At 56.5% G+C, this 23,375-nt stretch overlaps 1 protein-coding gene across 8 annotated transcripts; it reads right to left on the minus strand.

Moving 5' to 3' along the window:
- Window positions 1–2,007: 2,007 nt before the first annotated feature.
- Window positions 2,008–14,574, minus strand: STAC2 (SH3 and cysteine rich domain 2). 8 transcript variants are annotated; one of them, XM_045983710.1, is made up of 11 exons: window positions 14,111–14,574; window positions 7,534–7,840; window positions 7,083–7,180; window positions 6,829–6,919; window positions 6,104–6,216; window positions 5,942–6,014; window positions 5,765–5,826; window positions 5,169–5,266; window positions 4,734–4,785; window positions 4,234–4,371; window positions 2,008–2,955 (listed from the first exon to the last, which is right to left on the minus strand). In XM_045983710.1, the coding sequence occupies exons 1-11, from the start codon at window positions 14,198–14,200 to the stop codon at window positions 2,863–2,865; spliced, it is 1,215 nt and encodes a 404-aa protein (XP_045839666.1). In that variant the 5' UTR covers window positions 14,201–14,574; the 3' UTR covers window positions 2,008–2,862. The 8 variants fall into 8 exon arrangements, with proteins under 8 accessions (XP_045839666.1, XP_045839665.1, XP_045839670.1 ...); XM_045983709.1 differs by having other exon boundaries at window positions 2,862–3,640; XM_045983711.1 differs by lacking the exon at window positions 2,008–2,955 and adding an exon at window positions 3,651–3,802.
- Window positions 14,575–23,375: the final 8,801 nt, after the last annotated feature.

Below are 23,375 nucleotides of genomic sequence, written 5' to 3' on the forward strand. Positions count from 1 at the left end.
CTCGGCAGAGGTCCCCAGCCTGTCCTAAGCATTGGGGTGGCATGTGTTGAGGATGGGGGGCGGTGAAGAAGGCCGACAAGGCTAAAGGGAGTGGGACTAGCAAGATGGGTGAGGTTGCACAGAGGGTCTCCCTCTGTCTGTGCCCCCCCCACCTCTGGTATCCATCTCTCTGCTCTTTTAGGCCTCTTGTCTCTGGCTTCCAGACTCCCCCTCTTTTGCATCTCCCCGAAGTCTATCCACAGACCATCTATGCCAGGTTAAGCGCAGGCTGAGGTGGAGGGAGGGAGGGAGGGCATGCGTGGGTCAGACAATAGAGCCAAACGGGGAGCAGGCACCAGCAGTTCCTGGACATCCTCTGCCCGAGGCCAGGGGTATCACTGGCCCAGCCACCCCCCAGAATGGCACAGAGGAGGGCAGAAGCTATCGTGGGGGCACCAGCTGTTCCCCACCCCCAGGCTGTGAGCGTGTTGGTAGTGGTTCAGCCACCCGAAAAAGCTGCTGTACTCAGCAGTGCGGCAAATGGGCTGGGGAGGAGGCGGGGGTCCAGGCCAGCTGCCGGCTGGGGGCAGGCACAAGCGGAGTGTGCAGAAAGCTTGGCTGAAAGGCTTTCCCTCTCTCCAGCGGGGTAGTTTTGGTTCCCCGGAGCCCCTGGCTCAGCGTCTCGGAGTGTCTGTTTCCATCTTGTTGTTTTTAGGTATCCAGGGACCCAGGTCAGGAGAGAGCTGAACTGGGAGGCAAGAGACATGGTTTCTGAGACTGGCTTGCTCACCAATTTGCTGGTTGACCTTGGGCAAGTTACTGATCCACTCTGGGCCTCAGTGTCCCTTTGTATAAAAGAGGCAAGGCAGGGCTGGGTAGGTTCTATGACCTTGAGTATGCCCCCTAATAACTCTGTGCCTCAGTTTCTTCATCTGTGAAAAGGGGAGAGCGCCCCTTGCCTTGCTGGGTCATTGAGAGTATTACATAAACTTCCTCGCATGGTTCTCCAGGCACAGCAGGTGCCTCTTTAGCCGAGTTCTCCTCTCTTGAAGCCCCTGGACTGGGTTTGTGACCCCTTTTTTCATACCCATTACCAGGGGTCCTAGAAAGGAGAGGTCATCCTTCCCCTCCCACTCACCCACCAAGCTCTAGGGCCTTCCCTGGCTCCGTGTCTATAGCCCTACCTGGCCGCCCTCACTTTGGGGGGTGGGGGGCTAAAAGGCAGAAGCGCTGGGTGCCGACCAGGAGGGGCAGCACATGCTCCCGCATTCTGGTGGCACTGGCGTGGCCCTGCCCCCCCCCCCCCCCCCCCCCCCCCCCGCAGCCCGCCTTTCTCCCTCTGCGCTCCCCTCTGCCTATAAATAGCACAGGACGTGCCTGCCTTGGCTATGACGCGGCCAGGCAGGCGGAGGGGAGGGAGGCAGCTCTGCCGCGGAGCAGGTGGGCGGCGGGCACTGGTGCGGGAGGGGCGCTGCCGCCGGCCCCCCGCGTGCCAGGCTCTCCATGACGGGCGGGACTGAGTCATCTCGGGTGGGCCCCACTGTCGGAGACTGTCCGCGCCGCCGGCCTTTCTGCCTGGGGTTTGCGGGAGGCTGTGGGGGCGAGGCTGATCTCGGGGAGGGGGGTGTCTCGTGGGCCACCAATGGCTGCGCAGAAATGGTGCTGAGGCTCATGGCTGGGCGCCCGTCCCCTGCGGACGCAGGTGTGCATCGAGCCAGAAAGTGACCGCAGCTGCACTCTCTCCCCTTCCAGCATCCCGGAACATCCCAGCCCACCCCACACCACCCCTGCCCTGCTTTTCTCTCCAACTCCTCCCCAGATCCCCCATCTCGGGCTGCTGCCTGAGGAGAAGGGATTGGGGAAGCATGGGGACCCCTGCCACGTCTGGGTCTACCCCAGCTCCCCTCCTCTCAGAGATCCACAAATTCTTCCCCCTCCAGGCTTGTCTCCTTTTGGCACCTCCAGCCCCCGCCCCACCCCTTGCACCTTTCCTTCCTCTATCCCAAGCAGACACACGGAGCAGACAGATTGGGACAAGAAACATTTATTTAAAGGGTCTAGGGGCTCAGCAACGCCCCCGTAGACCCATCATGCAGCCTCATGTACCGTGGGCGTGGGGCCCGCCCCTGGGATATTGCTGGGGGGACCCCGTGGCAGCAAACAGGGCAGTGTGGCTTGAGCCCCCCATGGAGGGGGAGAAATGGGGCAGGGGCCAGTGGTAGGAGGATGTGTCCCTCCTACTGTGTGGGAGGGTGTGACTGTGCCCCGGATGGGGGCTGGCGTTGGCTGGCACGATCAAGGGCACAAGAGGAGGCTCTGAGCTTGGGGGGAGAGAGAGGTTGGCACCAGAGAAAAGCAACCCGCCAGGGAGGGGTCCTCTTCATGTGTGTGCCCGCACCACACTCAGGGTGCCTACCCCCTTCCTTTCCTGGTGGCCAAACAGAATGATGGGTCTTGACCATCTCCCACTCCCCGTTCCTCCCAGGACTCCGTGTCCAGGAGAAGGGCACAGATACAACCAGAAGAGGGACTCTTGCACAGAAGGAGGTGTCCCAGTGTTTCCAGCAAGGCCCAGAGGAAGAGGGTGAGGAAGGGCCATATGGAGGTTGGCCCTGAGGGTGAGGCTCCGGGGGCTGAGCCCTGTGAGACCTGGGGCAGAAACTAAGCACAGCTCCCCTGGCTGGTCAGTCCTGCTAGCTGGGACTTCCAGATTCCTGACAGTCAAATGAGGGTTCTGACCAAGCACGGGCTGGTTTTCTTTTTTTGTTCTCAGTCAGGTTTCTGTGTGCAGGCTGCTACTGAGTGTCCTTCCCCAGTGGGCAAGGGCACAATGAGGCCACTCTGTGCTGACAGACTGTTCTCTTTGAGGAGACGGTCTCTGATTTACTGCGCTTTCCCCAGAACTCGGCCCTCTCCTCCTCTGTCTGCCCGGGGTTTCAAGTAAGGGGAGAGATTCCCGCAGAACTTTCCTGAGAACTGATGGAGGGACAGAGGTGGTGAAACCAGGAGTTGGACTCAGGATCCTCCCGCAGCCCTGAACTGCCTCCTGACCCCCGGCGGAGGGCGGAGACCTGAGGGACTTGGGAAAGCACCTTCCCAAGGCCCACTTCCCTTCTGAAGGGGCAGCCGCAAGTTCACGCACATAGACCCAAGCAGGGGCTCTGTGGGGCGAGGGGGACAGTGTCGGGCATGCAGAGGTGGTGTGGACGTGGGAAGGCTCTCTGGGCAAAGCAGCAGGAAAGTTCCCCAGGAACACCCCCCTCCCCAGGGCTGCATTCAGCACGGGCAACTGGATGTCCGGGCATGGGCTGGACCTACCTGGAGCTTCCCCATTCCCTCCCACTTTCTCCTCCTTCTTCATCCCCAAGTCCCAGAGGAGCAACTCCCTCAGGGCAACTTGGGACCCAAGAAATAAAACCTTCCTCAGTGCAGAAGGCTCCCAAGTCCCGGGGAGTGGCCCCTAGGAGAGAGGCAGAGGGCAGATGCCTTTCCCCTCCGGGGCCAGAAGCAAGGGCCAGGCATGGGCAGGGTGGCATCTGGGTTTTCTTGGCTCCTCTCAGATCTCGGTCAGGGCTTCGGCTGGCACCAAGCCCCGCTTCTTGCCGCTGCTGACGCGGATGAAGCCGTCAGCATCCTTGCTCCTGCCCACGCCCACACAGATCTGAGTGGGAGAGACATGGAGCCGAGTCCCGGCTCTGCCTGCAGCCCTGGCCCTGAGTCCTGCTGATGGCTCCCAGGGGGCCACCCCAGGGACTGATGGGACCAGGATCAGATGTGGTTGGAGACATCAGCTGGGGTGACGGGAGCAGATCCCATGAGGGTACTGGGCTCGGCAGAGAGATCAGGACATCAGCAGATGCTGAGCGGCACTTTGGGGCTGACCTGTGAGATCAGCTGGCCTAACGCCCCGGCTGAACTCCCATTTCGCAGGGGAGGTAAGGGGAGGGAAAAGGGCTCGCCTGAGCTTACACAACAAGCCAGAGGCGTAGCCAGCATTCAAACCCAAGCCTCCAGACTCCTCACCCAGGGCTCTTCCCCTCCCCCAAGCTGTCTCTAACCCAGGTCAGCCCCCTGCCTGTGTTAGCCACCAGCCCCCGTGCCCAGCAGGATATGACAGGAGAGCCCTGCAGTCCCCCCTTCCTAACCTTTCCTTCCCGCTGCCAGGCTGCAAGTTCCTCCTCCAGGGCATTCATGCTGCCCCTGGCGCCCCTCTCCTGCCCACCTCTCCGGCTGCTGCGGGGCCCAGGAACTCACCTGGTTCTCCTTGAGGCTCATGTACCCCTGTTCCTTGTTCCCAGAGAAGGGTTGGCAGCAGCGCCAAACGTTCTCGCCTGGCCTGACTCGCTGCACAAAATTGGCTGGGAAGAAGCCAACCCGGTCGCCAATCTTGCCCTGGGGATGAGGCTGGCAATGAGCACCCCTGCCCCCCCCCCCCACATCGCTTCCTCTAGACTCGCTGCCCGTTCAGAGCCACTGCCATCCAACTCCAGATCCTGGGCTTCCTGTATCCGAACCCCCAGAGGGTGGCTTCTGCACTGGGAAGGGCATGAGGTGAGCAGAGTGACAAGGCTGCGGCAGGGAGGGTCAAAGTGAGAGCAAGTCCCAAGTGTTGGTCCTAGGCTTGGTGAGGGCCAGTGGCTGGAGGAGGGGAGGACTTTGGGCCTGGAGAGAGGAAGGTGAGGCAATGCCCATTGAAGGTGGGGAATGGTGGGGTGCCTACCAGGGTCCCTCTGCTCCCCACCCTGCCAAGTCACCTTCCACCAGTCCTCGTTAGAGTCATCCACCAGCATGATCCGGTCCCCAGGCCTGGGAGGACAGAGCTGGGGTCGCAAATGGGCAGGAGGGACCTGCCCTTTCCACATCTTAACGATCTGGGGCCCCCAGATCCCCAGCATGCCCCCACCCTGCAGCTGGGAGAGGAATCTTGACGCCCTCTGAGGACACTGTGACCACAGGGACAGCAGACACTGTAGGGCAGAGCCCGGGCCAGGGGCAGGAGAGAGGACATCAGCGCCAATCCCTTTTGGACTCTGGGCAGTCCAGCTCCTCTCTGGGCTCAGCTGTCTCATGCATGCCGGGAGAAGGTTCCTGAAGGTCCCCCTCACACTCGTATTCCAAGGTCCGGGAGCAGGGCCCTGAGCTGGAGCTGGGTGGCTGCCTGGTGGGGCTGGACCACAAAGAGGACTTACTGCAGAGCCAGGTCATTGTTCTCTTGGGGCAGAAACTTGTAGAGCGCGACGTAGGAGTACATGGGTCCCACGTCCTTCCGCAGAAGGGGCTTGGGAGGCTGTGGAAAAGCTCCGGGTCAGTGATAGGAAGAGGACACTCTCCTCATTCCACCCACCGTTCACTGGCCCTGACCTGCCTACCCTTGGTGCGGGGGGGGGGGGGGGGTTGCTAGGGGTTGGGACACAATGCCCCTGGATCCATGACGGGGAGAGGTCAAGTTCTCCTGACTTCCGGGTTCATCCCTGGGGGACCAGGCCAAGGATGGAGAAAGGGAATACTCTCTGTGCCTTGCTGCACCTTGCTGCGCCCTGGGATGGCCCAGTCTTGGGGAGCCGGCGCGGGGATGGGGCAGCAGCATTGGCTCCATGGTGGGAGGGGGATCACCCCCCTTTCCTGCGCACTCACCCTGGCATTGCCCATCCCCATAGACTGAGGATAAGTGACGGAGCAGTGACACCCCCACTCACCATGCTCGCACCCACCTATGGATCAATGACAAGAAGTAACATTCCCTTGCCATCTGGCCTCCCAGGGCTCAGTGCCCGCATAACCTCACCTGTTGTCCAGGGCTCTTCTCCTCCGGTCCTGACCCTTCACTCTCAGCAGGGGCTGTGAATACTAGAGATGCCAGGGCAGGGCGGGGGCATGAGGCCGCAGGGAGTGGCCCTCCCTGGCCTCCGTTCCCTGCCCCTGGTCCCCACCTCCTGGTCCTCTGGTCCCCACCTCCACTCACCACTGTCTCCAGGAGCCTCCTCTGAGCTGCGAATGCTGCCTTCCCCATCCTCAGTCAGCTCATCCCGCTCACTCTGGGGGCACATGGGGGAAGGACTCAGCCCCTGGACCCTCACCCTCAGAGACTTCTGCCTCCCAGGCTCCCCTTGGGTGCCCGACATACCAGGCTCCGCGTGGGGGACTCAGAGGTACTGCTGAAGCTGGAGCGGTTCATCAGCGCCAAGGAGGTTCCGTAGCGCAGGGTCTCATAGACGGGGTCTACCTTGCTGCTCGCCCCTGCCAATGAGCCACCCTCAAGGCCCGGCATCAGGCTGCCAACCTTGCTCTGCCCCAAGCCCTGTGTCACGTTCACTCTCTCACAGCCGAGACGTCCTTTCTCTTTAACTCCCTGCCCCATCCCACCCCAGGACCCTCTCTGCCCACACCAGTCTTCTCCAGATCCTCTTGGAATTCCTCCCCATCCTTCGGATCTCCGGATGCCTTCCCTCTCCCTGCGGAGGAGGACAGTGCCTGCTTGACTCTCCAGTCTCTACCCTTCTCAGTTCAGGCATTCATGAGAATGGTGACTGATTGCCGATTTGTGTGATTAGCTCTTTCACGTCTCGCTCCCTCACTAGACCACGAACTCTACCTTCTTCAGTGCTGTGTCCCCATGTCTAGCATGATGCCTGGCACTTAGGAAGTGTCCCGTAAGATGTCTGTTGAAGGATGAATGAATGAAGAAGGAAGAACGGGATGAATGAATACCCCTCCATTCAGGACAAGGGCATTCAGAGCAGTAAAGTGCCAAGGACCGGCAGTGCCCCATGACTCAGGTGCCCATCTAAGGAATGTGTGGGTGTCTCATCACACCCCTGGGATATGGGATGCCATGGGGGAAACACTCACCAGTGGGTGGGGACTCTCTGCTTGTGACACAGGCGGGGGGTGGCTCATGCACCAGGAGCGGGGAGCTGAAGTTGCGACGGAAGGAGGAGGACTGTGGCAAGAGGGAGTGGAGAGAGGGCATGAGGGTGTAGCTTGTCCTTCCCCGAGCCCCAGGACCACGCCCATGGGAGGAACCAGCCTGGAGGGGGTCACTCATTCCCCTCACAGGCCAGTCCTTGGGGAGGCACCCACAGCCAGCCACGGTCCCCACTCACCGCCTTGCCTGGGCATTGCTGGCGGGAAATCTCCTCGGAGCACCAGAGGTGGACACTCACTTTGCACGTCTTACATCGCAAACCCTGCTTGGAGTTTCCTGGGAAGAATTTGGGTTCAACAAGAACACTTAGGCCAAGGAGGGTACATCCAGGGGCAAGAAGCAGAGGGGGCAGGTGGGGTATTGGACAGAGGAAGGGGCCAGGCATCCTCGTGTCAGCCTGAGGACCTCGTGACTACCCCTCATACACTCGCAGCATCAACCGAAGCCCAAGTTTTTAGTAAATGCTGTGACCCTGGGCACCTGCCCACCCCAAGGTTGCCCATTGGTCCACCCAGGGTGAGGGGTGCAGTGAGGACGGAGGCCCTGAGTAGCAAGAGCCCAACATTGGCCTGGGTATACTCCCCACCGCCCCCCCACCGACCCCTCTCCTTGACACTGCAGGCACGTACCCACAATGAGCTGGTGGCATAGCTCACAGGGGCTAGCTCTCTTGAAGACATGTTCCTGGAAGCTGTGCAGTCTTACTGGTTTGAGTGGTGCCAGGGGCCGTGGGATGGGGCAGGGGGAGGGGGCCGGCGTCGGGATGCCCCCGTCTGTAGATGCCGGTGGTGGGGAGGGAGGGGGCAGTGGGGTTGGGGGCGTCAGCAGCACCTCAGTGGGGCACTTGAGCTCAGAGCCCGAGCGAAGGAAGAAGTTCTCCACACTCTTACTTCGGAGGATGGTCTTGAGGGAAAGCGAGCGCTTGAACCGCTGCAGCTGAGAGAGGAAGTGGGGCTGTAAGCAAAAGCCAGAGGGGACTGGCTCCCAGCCAGGATAGCTCCTTGGTCAGCCGCAGCCTCGCAGCCTTGAAGTACTAAGACAGAGGCTGCCCTGTTCCAGAATGTGGTCCCAACCCCGTGTGCCGACAGGAGCCAGGTAGGGAGCGTCCGTGAGCAAAGAAGGTCTGGCTGGGCAGGCACGGTTGGGAGTGTTGAGCACTGTGACAGGCTGGCCAGCCAGAGAGCAGCTGCTGGGGTCCCCTGGACAACCGGGGCTAGTCCACACGGCCAGCCCAGTGGGGCCAGGCTTTCCAATTTTTCAAAAGAAATCTAGACTTTTCTGTGAATTTGGATAGAAACAAATTCAAGAGGTTGTACTGCATTTTTTTTTTTTTTCATTGCAGAAAGGGTAGTGTACTATGTTTCCTACGCCTTGCTTTTTTCACTTTGCTGTAAATCTTGGAAATCATTCCATACCAACGCATAAGAGTTTCATCATTCTTGTTTATGGGTACACAGGATTTCATCGTATGGGTGTACTATTTACTCAAGTTAAACAAAATAATACTTTGGGGGCCAAACAAACACACCAGGTCCCCAGTTTTCCACCTGTGTTGGCCACCAGGCTGGGAGTTGGGGAGGGGTCATCCTGGACTCTCATCCTCAGGGGCTGATTCTTCCTCCAAAATCGCTCTCCAGCCCATCCCCTATAATCACCTCATCGTCTCCACGGCCCTGCCCCAGTTCAGGGCCACAGTCCCTGCCTCCACCCTACCCATCTCCCCCTGCTCTCCCTACAGCTGCCAAAGAGGTGATCCTTGACTTGGCTAACCACTTCCCATGGCTCCGTAGGACAGAGTCAGGAGACTCTGCAGCTCAGCCAAGCCTTCCCTTCCCCCCAGTGCCTTCCACCTGCAGCCCAGACACGGGGATTCTCAAACCCATCTGTGTTGATTTCTCTGCCCTTTTTCGATGTGTTTGTCCTCTTCTCTGCCTTATCCAGTGAATACCCTCTTTATACCTCAGGGTTTCCAGTGACTCTTGTTCCTCCTCTGGGAAGCAGTCTCTTCTTCTGCAGGAATTCCCTTGAGTATAACCACTCCCTCCTCTGGGCCCCCCTGCACCTAGTACCAGCTTCCATTACAGATCCAATCTGGTTTATGTTGTCAATTACTTCTTACTATCTCAGGACACTGGAGCCCCTCAAGGCCAGGGACAGTTGAATAAAACCCCCACACAGAGCCCCAAGACATAGTAGCTGCTTGGTCAATGTTGATCAAATGGTGGGTGAGCGCCTGGAATCCTAAATGGAACCCATGTTCTGGAACACTGGGTCCATTCTGCAGCCAGCCCAGAGTTCCCTCCATTGCTCGCCCCAACATATCCTTCTCGCAGTCTGCCCAGAGTGAGGTCTGGAAACATCTCTACCCAGATCCTTGAACCTCTTCCCCTCTGGGGAGAGCCCCCTCACTCCTGCCCACTCCTTCCCAGCGGCAATCGGTAAAGGGGGCGGGAGGCCTGGCTTCAGGCCAGGAGAATTGGTCAGGGTTCCCAGCTGGCACTTCTAAGCAGCCTGCGTGACCCCAGGGAGGCCGGCAGGCGGCAAAACATAGGAAGAAGCAGGAGGGAGAGGGCGATGTTTGGGCACGAGGCAGGCCCCGCTGTGCCAGCTGGGAGCCTTGGGGTGTCTGGCACGCTGAGCTGCCCAGCTTCTTGCCTTCCAAACTCAGCTTCCTGTGCAGCACTGTGGGCTTCTTTGTGCGTCTATGAGAAGCAGGGCCCCAGGCCCCAGATCCCTGGGTGTTAGGGCAGAGGTGGAGGCCTGGAGGGACAATTAATTAGAACACAAAGGTATTCTATGAGCCCACATGACTCTGGGGGCTCTCAGAGGCCCAGAGTGAGGGGGGGGAGGACCACCTAATGTTCTGCCCCGGGGCCAGAGCACAGAGCAAGAGAGGGCTCTGGGAGGCTGTGCTGGGCATGGGCATAAAAATACTCCTGTGGTCTCAAGGTAAGTCACTTCAGGGGCGCCTGGGTGGCTCAGTGGGTTAAGCCGCTGCCTTCGGCTCAGGTCATGATCCCAGGGTTCTGGGATCGAGCCCCACATCGGGCTCTCTGCTCAGCAGGGAGCCTGCTTCCTCCTCTCTCTCTGCCTGCCTCTCTGCCTACTTGTGAACTCTGTCTGTCAAATAAATAAATAAATAAATCTTTAAAAAAAAAAAAAAAGGTAAGTCACTTCACTTCCACTTTCTCAGCCTCAGTTTCCCCACGTCCAAGAGGAAAGAGGCAGGACTAGATGCTCTCTAAGCAATGCAAGGCTCTGGGTCCAAAAAGTAAAGACAGGAAGCTATAATGAGGGGCTGTCCTTGTCAAAATACTGGGGTCGAGCTAGCACTCCTCCTGCAGGACCTCATGAAGACTGGTCCTTCCCGCCGACACAGTGACGATGACGGTCCCGCTTTGCAGATGAACCCACAGGCGCCTAGGAGTGAAATCACCCACATGCAGTGAGTCTTCAGCTGCTAAGTGGCAGAGCCAGGACTTGAACAGTGGTTTTGGCTGTCGAGCCAAAAGGACCAGAAGAGTCCCGCTGCTCTGGGCTCTGCCTTGGCCCTCACTCACTCCTGACCCTCAGCGATGTCTTGCCCGCTAGGTCAACCAGGAAATGTAAGGTTGAAAGGAACGTGCAAGAGCAGCCACCTAGAGTAGTCCGCAGCCCGTAAAATTGGCCCCCAATGCCTTCACCACGTCCCCTCTGAACAGTTGTCTGACTCGGCGGGTCACCTCCTGTGGCAGGAAGCACACCGTCTCCTGGGACAGCCATTCCATCTTTGGGCAGCTGCAGTCGCAGCAAAGTGCTTCCCTATATAGAGCTGAAGCCTGCCTCCCTGAGATCTTTTTGCCTATCGGCTCTGTTCCTCCCTTGGCTCCAGAAAGGGCCACTCCCTCTTATATGTACATCAGTCCTTCAAATATTTGAAGACATCAGTCCTGTCCCTCCCGCCCAAGGCTGTTATTTCCATAGTAATCCCCACAGGATGAGATGCGTAGCCTCCTTACTCTCCGGCCTCTGCCCTTTCCTGGTCTTCCCCTGGCCTCAGTGCCGAGAGCCGCCTCTGCAGGGTACAGAGGTCTTTGGAACAGAATGTTCCCCGGCACTGGGGCAGCCCCAATTCTGCCCCCAACTTTCTGGTTCTGCTGTAGGCCCCAGATCCCAGGAGGGGAGAGAAGCCGGAAGGAATAATGTATCACCTGGGATGGCTGGCAGATGTCAAGTGTTATGGCCGGACAGCAGGATGGGGGCACATCTGCCCAATGGCTTGATGCCTGTCCCCTCAAGAGACATCTGGCTTGGCTACTCAAACCTCATTTTGGCTCAGCCTGGTCAGGTATTCCCACTCTTGCAACTCCTAGTTCCCAGAGAGGACTAACTCCCTAGTTCCCTATCTTCCATCAGCTCTCTGTTTGGTGCCCCCCAGTATCCCAGGACCCAGTCCCTGGGAGAAGTTGCCATGTACCCTGGCAAGCGGACCCACCTGGATCCTCTTCTCTCTGGATGTCCCAGGAGCTTGTCTGGCTTGGAGACTGGACCTCCACGCCCCTTCTCCTGAATCCTTTCCCGGAGGCTGGGCCTGGCCTGCCTGCCTCCTCCCCACCTCCCCACAGACTGGATGGTCCCTTCATTTCCTCAGCTCCGCACAGCATCTCCTCACTTCCCTCCAGCTCCTGAAAGGGCACTAGGCAGCTGGCGGTGGGTGGTGGCGGGTGTGGCACAAGCTGACTCAGATGGCAGAGCTGGCATGGCAGGGTCTTCCCAAGGATGGCATCAAAGGGGGTGATGGTACCACCCTGCGGTAGGATGGCAGCAGGAGGGTCACTGAGTAGCTCGGGTGCAGGGATGTGATCCAACCTTAGTATGAGCAGGAGGCTGGTCTTGGGCTGGCAAGGAATGCCCAGGGGACCCCAGCACTGATGAATGATTCTGGAATGTTGGCTTCACTGCCTAATGGACACCAGCCACCTCTTTGTACCTGCCTCAAACTCTCTCTTCCCCCTTCCCCAAATTCTACAGTCTGAAGACCAAGCTTCTTTGGGACAGGTTGAGATGCCGGGAGCTAAAGGGGCTAGTAGGGCCCTGAATTCTTTCCCTGCCCCCGTCTGCCTTCCTGAACACCCCCACCCAGATCCACAGCCCAGCCTGTGGGTGATCACAGTCCTTTGCAAGGGTGAGATTTAGGGAAAGGGGGCAAAGGGGCAGGGCGATGTATGCAATCCCCTTCCTCTTGCTCTTGGGATGTCTCTGGATCAGGCTCAGAGGTGAGAGCATTGGACAGTCCTTGCGCTGGGCGGAGGGAGATGCAGACCTGCTATGCCCTGCCCTCCCCCTCCCCACAGAGCTTAGCTTGCAGCCTCTGGGTTTGCTGAGACAGCACTGCCCCAACTCCTGCCTGCTTTCGGAGAGGTCTTAAGAAAGGGAGCAGGCAGCCTGGCCTCCTGTGGGAAGCAAGGCAGGGCCTGGAAGACCCCCATGCCCTTGGGAAGCAAAGGGAATGTATCCGTCGGAGGCCACTACAAGGCAACTGGGAAGGCGAGGGATATTGGCACTCAGGATGGGCCTCAGCTCCTGGGACCCTCTGCTTTAAAAAAAAAAAAAAAAAAAACCATCACAAATACACAAATATTCCAAGCAAGATCCTCCCACCCCAAGACATGACTCCTTTCCTAGTAGAGACTTGGATCTCTGAGGTGGAGTTAACTCTGTGGTCTGAGAGACCAGAGTCTCATTCTCAGAAGGGGGGCAGAAGAAGGTGAAGCTCTGATCTATAGACTGACATGGAGATGGAGTGGGTCTCACTGGTTTAGAGAGGAGGAGCTCCCTGGGGAGCCTCAGCCAAGCACCACCCTGCCCCTACGCATCTACCCCTGGTCACTCTCTAGATGACCTTGACCTTGAATTAACCTCATATCCTGAGGGGTGGCCTGGACCGAATTAAAAGCAAGATGGGCATTGGAAAGAGCTATCGATGAGCTCCACACCTGGAAGGAGCCAAGGACCCCACCCATTTTTTTTGGTCTTCAGCGTCCCCTCCTCGACTGGATAAACAGGAGCAGGTGGGAACAAAACACCAGGGTGGAAAGAAGAAGGAAAGAGGCCTTGGCCTGAAGTCTGGGGAGGAGGCAGAGAGCACCCTTGACAGACGCCTCCTTTTATCTCCGCATCCCCAGCCCACTCAGTTCATGTTGCTCCCCGCAAAACTTCTTGTGGGTCACTCCTGAGCACCTAGAACTTGGGGAAGACGTGGACAGATTAGAGGTGGGGGGAGGGCATTAAATTTAAGGGGTGGCCTCCCCCAACCCCTATAGCACCAGGAATCTGGGCTCCGCCTGCCTTCACTGGGGAATAATTTATTCATTGCGACTCCCGCAGGAGTAACAATCATACATAATTAGAGTTAATTATGACATTCATTAATTACGATGACTTCTCTTTTTGCTTCCATCCGCCCGCCCCCCACCCCCGCCCCCTGTCCCTCTCCTGGGGTGGGGGGTGGGGCTGCCTGTCCTTCTGCTCTGGAGCCGCAGCAACAGTCCCCGGTCCCCGCCCGCGATGGCCAGCGCTGCCGCAGCCCCCAGCGAGCACTCGGAAGCTACGCACCCCCGGGCAGCGGCCTCACGTCCCGGAGCCTAAACTGGCTGGGAGGGGGGAATGCAGGACTGCGGCGGGTCTGAGAGAGACATCCAGCAAGACATGCAGAGAGACTCAGAGATAAACATATATAGACGCCGAAAGAAAGCGGGAGAGACACCAAGACAAACAGGTTGTAGAGACATTTTCAGAGAGTCACAGGCAGAGAGGGACAGACTGGGCTACAGAGACCTGGTGGACGCGGGAGGGGTGCGCCTCGCACGCACACACCGGCGCGTACACCGGCCCACACCCGCTACACACCGTTACACACCGCTACACACTCCCTCCGCTTTAGCCGCGCCGATTCCCTCCAACAAAGCCGAGTTACAACCTCCCCGGAGGGTCGCGGCAGCGTGTCCGCTCATCACGCGCGCAAGGGCGTGTCGTGCTTGTGTGATGGGCGCTCCCGGTGGCCCCTCGTAGCGAACCCACTCTCCCAGGTCACCACGCAGAGCCTTCGGGATCACACAGGTCCCGCTGTCGAGACCCGAGCCCACAGCGGTGACCGCGTTAGGGAGAGGGCACCCGGGCTGGGGACGCACTCGGGCAGGGGTCCAGGCCTCTACCCTCCTGAGTTACCTTGGTTTCCTGGAGGGCAGAGATGGTCCCCGGGGGGGTGTGGGTGGCCGCGTCATCCGGTTCGTTCTCCTTCTCGCTCATTTCGGTCATGGTTGGGGGAGAGGGGGAGAGAGGGTGCCAAGACCCGACGGCAGGTCTTCTGGGGGCAGGTGGCAGGTGGCAGACGTCTCTCTGGGACCCTGAGGCCCTTCTCCAGAGACTGCCCCCCAGTGAACCCCAAAAAAAATCCGCCCAGGCAAAGCGACCCCCCACTGCCAAGAGCGGGCGGAGAAAGTTCCCGGGTTGGCCAGTGAAGGGGGGTAATTACACGGAGCCGCGGGAGCCGGACGACCCCGGGAATGAGGACCGAGGGTCTGCAGAGGATGCTGCTCCGAGCGAGGGGAGGAGGGAAGTGGGGACGCGGGGATGAGCTGAGGGAGGGAGCGACAGAGCAGTCCGTGTCCGGCCCGCTCCTCTGTCCTCTGTGCCCGCCCCCCATCCCTTTCCCCCTCCCCCCCGCCGGCCCCTGCCCGGCACCCGGAGGCCCCTCCGCCCAGTCCTCGCCTTCCAACTTTGATTTAGGAGGTCGCCAGGTCCCTCCCCCTTCCCTCCGCTGCTCCCCCGCGCCGCTATGCAAATCAGCTTCTCAGCTATTGGCTGCCGTGGTGGCCAGGAGCGCGAGGTGGGCGGAGTCTAGGGGGGCTTGATAAGATGGGGAGGAGCATGAAGGGTAAAGATGCGGGGAAGGGGGAAGTTTTACATCGAAAGACCCGGAATGGGGAACGTGACAAAGTCGTGGAAGACGTGGGAGACCATATTAGAGTCTGGATGGGATTGAGGGGAACAAGAAAAGGTTGGATCTGCAGAAGGACAGATCAGAGCGACATCAAAGTTAGGACTTTCTGATAGTGAAGTAGTGGCAGAATGTAGACCCTTCTGCCCCATTAACTGGATGTGTCTGCCCTGGAGACTCCAAATACACGCATCTCTTGACTGTGAGGGGATGTGCTCATAGCCCTCAAGCAGAGGACTCTGCTCCTCAAGCAGAGAAGGGACAATTTAACATCATGTGTCAAAGGCCAGACCTGACAATCCCTCCTTTGTGGATGGGAAGCAGGATTCCTCTCAGGGCTTGGCCTTTGGAATTCAGCAAAGAAGGGGCCTCAGTCCCCACACCTAAGGTCCCTAAACCTCTCCAAGACACGTTCCCCTCCTAGAGACTCTACCACAAATGGAGATAGATCAGGGGCTAGGGAGATGTTGCGGGAGGGAGGTTCTTACTCTCCAAGTTGACCCCTATCCATTTGGCCTGAAGGTATCTCTTTGAGCTTTATCTCCTGGCCTGTCCAAAGAAAGGGAGGTAGATTGGGGGTTGAAGGAATCCTTTCTTTCTTTTTTTTTTTTTTTTTAAAGATTTTATTTATTTATTTTGACAGAGAGAAATCACAAGAGAGGCAGGCAGAGAGAGAGGAAGGGAAGCAGGCTCTCCGTTGAGCAGAGAGCCCGATGTGGGACTCGATCCCAGGACCCTGAGATCATGACCTGAGCTGAAGGCAGCGGCTTAACCCACTGAGCCACCCAGGCGCCCTGAAGGAATCCTTTCTTGAGGGTGGGTGAAGAAACTTCTGGATCAAAGTCCCCCTCCTTCCAGGGCTCCTCTGCTGTGGGTGATGAGATTGGACGGGACTCAAGAGGGTTCTACCTTTATGCCAGCCCTGGGGAACAGAGGCTGAACCCTGGGTCCCCTCTCCTGCAGCCCCTGCCTATAGCCATTCATGCAACCTCCGTTCTCCCAAGAGTGAGCTCACCATGGGAACCCTGCTCAGGTTACTCTGTGCAGGAATAGAGATTTATTTGTCAGTGGCAGAAGTAGGACAAGGGCAGAAGTGAGGGTTTGTGGTTGTGGGGGCTAGTCCCCTCCCCCTCCAGATCCACTCACATCAGCCTCAGACTGACTCTGAGTGCTAGCTTTCTTGAAAGACGCCTCGAAGGATCCTGGCTTCAGCTCTCAGACCAGTCTCTCCTAAGGCTCATTCATTAGCCAGCCTTCTGCCAGTGCCCTCTGAGTTGATGGCTGCTGTCTTCCCTCTGGCCCAGCCCAGGTTAGTCCAACATCCCTCCCTGGGCACTCAGACTTAGGGGTGCTTGAAGCACCCTGAGATAGGGTCAACAGGCCCTCCATCTAGCATGGGCTGGAGGAAACAGGGGCTTCCTCTGTGTTGGAGACCTCCTAAGGGGTGGTACCCGTATCCCCCCAAAGAGCAGAGATTCTGAGTTTCTTAGACTAATACCTATATAAACACAAATTAACTGTGTGGCCTTAGGTAGGTAGCTAAACCTTTCAGAGCCTTGATTTCTTCATCAGCAATGCAGAGGCAGTGCCTACCTCACTGTAAGGAGAATGACTGAGGAAGCTCCCCTTAGCACAGGGAAGACAGCAGGGAAAGTTGTTTTCTTCTTTCCCTCCTTTCTTGAGAGATAGGTCCCTTCCCAGTGCTTTCCCTGGGGCAGAGAGAAGAAACAGCTTCCTCCTCTCACTTTCCTATTAATTCATGGGGGAACCAACTCCAAAGGAGATTCTGAGAGGGAAGAATTCCCAAGGGAAGCAGTGTTCCCAGGGACCCAGGAAAGCCAGAGAAGTTGGTGGGCTCTGGGGCCCATCTGGTCTCCGCATCAGAAGCCCACGGTGGGGCCTATGCGGAGAATGCTGGGGGCTGGATCCCATGACCTCTGGATGTCCTTTCTGGCCCGCAGCCTTCGTGTTTCAGAGCAGTCTTTCATGAACTAAGCCTGAGTCATTGCCTGAATGCTGACAACTCCCACTGCAGTGACTGGGGACAGGGCATGAGTAGCCAGGCTAGCTTCTGAAGAAGGAATATTCTTCTATCTCAGAGTCAGAGGGCAGATATGAGGGGTGGGCAGAGCCAGGGGCAAGGTGAAGGTAAGTCGCAGTCACACCCTTCTGGGTGTGTGACAGAGCTACCGGGTGCCTCTTAATGGGACATCCGAAGGAGTGAACGTGGGTGCTAGGCTCTTGGGAGCCTGGGGGCAGAAGGATGGACCAGAAGACTCCATATCTGCACACAGCACCATGTCCAGCCCTTTTCTTCCTGTTCTGTGACATTGGGCAGAGACCTATCCATCTCCGGAAGGACTTCGGTTTCCTTCTTTTTAGATTGGCAGAATTGGAATAGATGAGGTTGACACAGGGAGTCAGGTCAGAATGGGAGCAATAATTGTATATCTCTTAGTGTTCTTTTGAGGATTAAATGAATTAACATACGTGAAGAGCTGGACAGAGTAAGGGCATAGTAAATAGTTTTTACCTGTCTATCTACCTGTCCATTTATCTAGGGATACTTAACCTTGAACTTGCAGGCAAGCTTCAAGGGGTTCATGAATCCCTTGAAGCTGTATAAAATGTTGGATAAGCATTTTCTGTGGGACAGCCTAGAGCTTTCACCTTCTCCTCAGAGAATCTAAGATTCCCAAAAGATTAAGAACCAATGGCCTGAAGGATCCCCAGGACCCCTCCACTCTGAGCGGATGAGAGTCTCTAATGGGAGGGATTGCTTCTCCTTCCATAAGGACTGACCTATTTTCTCCCTTGAACAACACCTTCAGCTCAAGTCCCTCCCTGCTGTGGCCTCTGCCCCCATGAGTTGCCAAGCGCCCCCCACCCCCAAGCTGAAAACACGAGTGGTTGGTCTTTTCCTCCAACTTTAGAATTGGAGCTCCTAGGGTAGGGAGTCTGTCACTGTTGAGGTCAAGTCTGGTTCTCATCTCCTAGCCGGGGAAAGGAAGAGGGCCCAGGCTTTGTAGGGCAGGGGACACAGGGAGCACAGTGAAGAGGGCTGGCCTTGCCCAGTCTCCCCTATCTCCCCCTGCCAGCCCACCAGGGCCCCAGAGAGAGATACTGCTCTAATGAGCTAAGGCCCATGGCAGGCATCAGTAATTATGATTTTATGGAAATATAGAAGGCTCTTACGCAAGTGCCTGACACACTTCCTGGCTGTGGCATCTGGGACAGCCAGGTCCCCAGGGGCTGGAGGAGAGCCCTTCCACCACCCCTTGCTGTCACCAACCCCTGGAGCTCAGGACACTGGCATAGAGCCGCCCTCCCCCTGCCTGTGGCACTGTCCCTAACACATTCTGGGGGAGCTGTTCCCTCTCCCTGTGCCCCAGGCTCCCTGGAGGGGAATGACATGGGCTCCAGTATATACAATCCCTGCCTGCCCCCCACCAGGCAAGTTGAGGCTGTCCTGGACACCAGTTTACATGGGAGGGGGATAGTGACCTTGGGATTACGTGTCCCTCTCCTCCATGAAGAAAACCTCTCCTTCCTGAAAGACATCTCCTTCTACTCTCTTTCTTTTCTCCTGGGGACTGGGACGGTAGGGCTGACAGCAGTCATGGGCCCGGAGTCACAGCCCCTGTCTGTACCCTCCCCAGGTCCTGTGCCAGCCTGCCCCCCACCCCCACCTCCCAAGCCTCTGATGGTGTCCTACCCCCCCACAAAGCATCTGTTACCAAGGTAACAGCAATGTCATCACTTTGGGGTGAGCAAGGAGGTGGAGCCGAGTGGACTGGTGGAGGGAGTGCTGCTGGTGGTTCGAATTTTGGAGAGATGAGCACTGAAGGCCCCCAACTCTGAAGGAGGATCTTTGGATGGAGAGCGGCCTGGGCACAGACGGGGGCAGAAGTTTGCCGACAGTCCGTGGAAAAGAGGGAGGATGAAGTCTGGAAGCAGCTGAATCCTGGCCTTATAGGTGAGGGTGACTCTGCCTTCCTACGCTGAAGGAGCGTCAGGGTGGCGATGCCCAGGAGAAGCTGAGGCAGGGACACGGAGCCTGCCTTTAATCCCTCGCTCAGGGTCCAGCTGGTTAACTTGTCCTAGGGAGAGGCATTGGGGCTGGGAGAGTCTAGGACCCAGCCGAAGCGGGGTGGGGGAACCTGGGGCCATCCTGGGTTCACACCGCCCCCTGCTGACTGCACAGAAATCTGCACTGGATGGCCTTCCGGGAGGGGCGTCTCTGAAGGTCTCCATTTGATACATCTAAATAATGAGGTCCTACTAAGTGCCTCGAGTGGTTCTGGGCATCAGGGGCGTCTGAGCTTTTCACTCAAGGCCTTCTTGTAAATCCTGACCCAGACAGCACAATAATGCAAAGGGTTTCTCTGAGCCGACTTGGGGTACAGAGCGGTGGAGCCCATGTGGCAAGCTGATAGAGGCCATGGGTGGGTCGGAAGGCAGGGAGGCCAGGTATTCCAAGCAGAGGGAACCGCCTGGGCAAAGGCAGAGAGGTGTGGAACAGAAGGGCCGGTCGTGGATGCTGTCGGTGCGCAAAGAGGAGGAGGGGTGGGAAGGAAGCGCAGGTTGGGGCGGGGCTGACTGGCTCAGTCGGTAGAGCTGAGCACGGGACTCTTGATCTTCAAGATCAAGAGTTCAAGCCCCATGTTGGGGGTAGAGATTACTTAAAAATAAAAATCTTAAAAATAAGCAGACGAAAGTGGACAGACGGCCCTGAATGCTGAGCCTGGAAGCTGCGTTTTCCTGTGAAAAGTGGCTTCTCCAGCAGGCTCCCTGGAGCCCAGCTGAGCAATCCAGCAGTGCCTTGGAGGCATGGGGGGTGGGGAGGGGAGAGCAGGCAAAGTGGTTCAGTCAGAACTCGAAAAGAATTTAGACACATGGCTCTATATTAAATGTTCTGCAAGCCTTGCATTTGACTCCAAGAATATCCATGCTGGTTTTCCTGCCAGAAAAACGGATTTTAAGAACTAACTATCCTGTGCCAATGGTGCCCGGGAAGATGGACCAGGGTTAGCCAGGGTTTTCCGCAGCCCAGTCTGAGAACGGCACTGAGAGCAATGGAGGCTGTGGGGGTTTCTCCCCATCTCCCCTGGGAGTGGTGCCATCATCCCTGTGTCTTAGGGAGATTGCCCTGGATCCCCAAGGCAGCAACATGGAAACAAGAGAGTTGGAGTAGTGAGCTTTCAGGGCCGTCTGGCCAACGGTTTCACTATGGGAATGGACAGCAGTCCTGGGTCTTGGCCTGGGTGGAAGGCATGTGTGCAGGACACTGGGGTGGCTCACGTTCCAGCCCATTCCTTGCTAGCTCAGAAACTTCAGCAACCGGCATCCCTCTGGTTTCCTAGTCCCTAAATGGGGATCGTCATACCTCATGGGGTTGTTGGTGGTGGGTAGCAGGACTGGGCCCCCTCCCCCTGGATCACAGGACCCTAAATCAGGGAAAGCTGCTTCCCCTGTCTGCAATGCCTTTCCCTCCCTGCTGCGGGCCTCCCCGCCGCCGCTTCCCAAGGGAGTTCCCAAGCCAGGTGGGACCCCTGCGTAGCCACACCTGCTGAGATCACAAACCCTGCTTTCTGCCCCTCCCACTCCATCATTAGCACAACCCTCCCCACCCTGTTCTCCACCTGTTAAAACCACCACTGCCCAGGGGCTGTCACTCGCATTACTCATCCTCGGGGCTCGCAGGTGGGAGTGGAATGGAAAGTATTTTGTCCCCAATTTGCAGCTGGAGAGCGGGAGCTTGGAAAAGCCCCAGGTCACTGCCATCCCTGGAATCCAGGTTCCTGGGTGGGGTACTTCTTTGGGACTTGTTGAATGAATGAATGAATGCCTGCTTGCATGCATAGATGAGAAACACTTCCCCCGTCAGCCCACTTTCTTTGGGGAAGGGGTAGGCATCATTCTCTAGCTCTCCAGGTTGGAATGTTGTCTGGAGATTAATTTTTTAAATTCCATACATATTTATCAGGCAGAGTGGAGCACAGTACAGTGATTGGGAGGAGGGACTGTGACCCAAAGGGCCTGGGTTCAAATCCTGGCTCTATCTCCTCTTAGCTGTGTGACCTTTTTAAGTTTTTAAATTTTTTAAATTTATATTTATTTATCTGACAGAGAGAGACACAGCGAGAGACAACACAAACAGGGAATGGGAGAGGGAGAAGCAGGCTCCAATACGGGGCTCTATCCCAGGACCGTGGGATTGTGACCTGAGCCGAAACAGACACTTAACGACTGTTAATGACTGAACCACTCAGGAGCCCCTAGCTGTGTGACCTTGAGATAGCTATTTAACCTCTCTGAGTCTCAGTATATCTGTCTGTATAATGAGGGGAAGGTAACAATAGAATAAAAGAAAAAACCAGCCTCTACCTTAGAAGGTAGATTGGTTGAAAAGCACTCTATAGTTGTAGTAAACACTATGATTTATTAAATATTAATATATTTAATATATTAATATATTAATATTGAATTTTAAAAAACTATTTATTAAAAAAACAGACCCTCAGGGCTCCTGGACGGTTGGTTAAGCATCTGTCTTCGGCTCAGCTCATGATCCCAGAGTCCTGGGATCAAGCCCCACATGGGGCTCCCTGCTCAGCGGAGAGCCTGCTTCTCCCTCTGCCTGTTGCTCCCCCTGCTTGTGCTCTCTCTCTGTCAAATCAATCAATTAAAAAAAATCTTTAAAATAAAAAACAAACAGACCCTCTTCTCTTCTAAATTTTATTTTTTTAAAGATTTTATTTATTTATTTGATAGAGAGAGACACCATGAGAGAGGGAACACACACAGGGGGAATGAGAGAGGGAGAATCAGGCTTCCCAGAGCAGGGAGCCAGAGTGGCGCTCGATCTGGGGCTCCATCCCAGGACCCTGGGATTATGACCCCAGCCGAAGGCAGACACTTAACGACTGAGCCACCCAGGCACCCCTTCACTTCTGAATTTCAATAGATAAACCCATATGATGTACTAGGCACTGGGGATACATAGAGAAAGAAACCTCTACATTTAGTAAGGGCTTAATTATTACCTCAATTCCATTTTCCCTCTACTCCACGGGGTAGAAGCATTAATCAACCCCTTTTTATAGTTGCCACATGAAGCTCAGAAAGGTTGTTTCTTTTTTTTTTTTTAAGATTTTATTTATTTATTTGACAGAGATTGAGAGAGAGAGATCGCAAGTAGGCAGAGAGGCAGGCAGAGAGGAAGGCAGAGAGAGAAGAGGAAGCAGGCTCCCCGCTGAGCAGAGAGTCTGATGTGGGGCTCGATCCCAGGACTCTGGGATCATGACCCGAGCCGAAGGCAGAGGCTTAACCCACTGAGCCACCCAGGCGCCCCTGCTATCTTCCTTTTAAACATCATTTTGTGGGCTGCTCAGGACTCAGGACTTGACCACCGATGTGGAGGCAGCGGGCGATACCTGAGCCCAGGGTGGGGCTGGATTCCACCCGCCTGGGTATCCTGACCCGCGTCCCACACTCGTGTGAGGGAGGCAGGGAGGGAGAGAGAGAGAATGTGAGAGAGATAGAGAGAGGGAGGCTCCTACCTTGTAGCCACTCCATAACATTTTTGACTGGATGGATGGATGGGTGGGTGGAGAGAGGAGGAACCCTTCTCTCAGCCCCTCTTTCTTCGAGGGAGGGGTAGACCTCGCTCTCCGACTCTCCAGGTTGGAATGTTGCCTGGGGATAGAAAACAAAAGAGCCCAAAACATTTTGGTGGGAGGAGAAGGACTCTGAATTGTTACTGCTCAGCAATTTTTACAGCTGAAAAGTTGCTTCCCGGCTTTTGGGAACCCACAGGATATTATTAGGATTGGGTTATCCACGGCATAGAAAATGTAAGAGCAATTGGGGTGAGGCAAAAAAAATTCATTAAAAATTTTTTTTCCATGGGGCGCCTTGGGTGGCTCAGTTGGTTAAGTGTCCACCTTCGGTTCAGGTCATGATCTCAGGGTCCTGGGATCAAACCCCATGTCTGGGCTTCCTGCTCAGGGAGGAGTCTTCTCCCTCTCGCTCTGCTCACCCACTCACCCACTCATGCTCTCTCTCTCTCTCAAATAAATAAATTAAAAAAAAAAAAATTCTCGCCGGGGGAATCTGGGTGGCTCAGTCGCAAAGTGTCTGCCTTAGGTTCAGGTCATGATCCCAGAATCCTGGGATAGAGCCCCGCATCGGGTTCCCTGCTTGGCAGGAAGCCTGCTTCTCCTTCTCCCACTCCCCCTGCTTGTGTTCCCTCTCTCACTGTGTCTTTCTGTCAAATAAATAAATAAAATCTTAAAAAAAAAATTCTCCCCAAGAAACTCTTCCTGGAACTTTCTGTGTGTGTGGAAGTTTCTGGGACAGTCATGTCTGTACTTCCCAGGACCGCGCTCTGGTGGGGACACTGAGGATGCCTCCCAACAGGGGCGTCTGAGGATTACCCCCCCCCCCCCCCCCCCCCGGGATCAGATGCAATTGCATAGAATTTCCTTCAGT

This window comes from Meles meles, chromosome 18 (genome assembly GCF_922984935.1).
Source record: "Meles meles chromosome 18, mMelMel3.1 paternal haplotype, whole genome shotgun sequence".
NCBI classification, from domain to species: domain Eukaryota; kingdom Metazoa; phylum Chordata; class Mammalia; order Carnivora; family Mustelidae; genus Meles; species Meles meles.

Coding starts and splice junctions, on each gene's coding strand:
- STAC2 (XM_045983708.1), bottom strand. CDS start 14,200: ATGACCGAAATGAGCGAGAAGGAGAACGAACCGGATGACGCGGCCACC. Junction 7,841..14,110: donor CTGCCCTCCAGGAAACCAAG/GTAACTCAGGAG, acceptor TTCCTCTCTCAG/CTGCAGCGGTTCAAGCGCTC. Junction 4,372..4,733: donor CTAACGAGGACTGGTGGAAG/GTGACTTGGCAG, acceptor CCTCATCCCCAG/GGCAAGATTGGCGACCGGGT.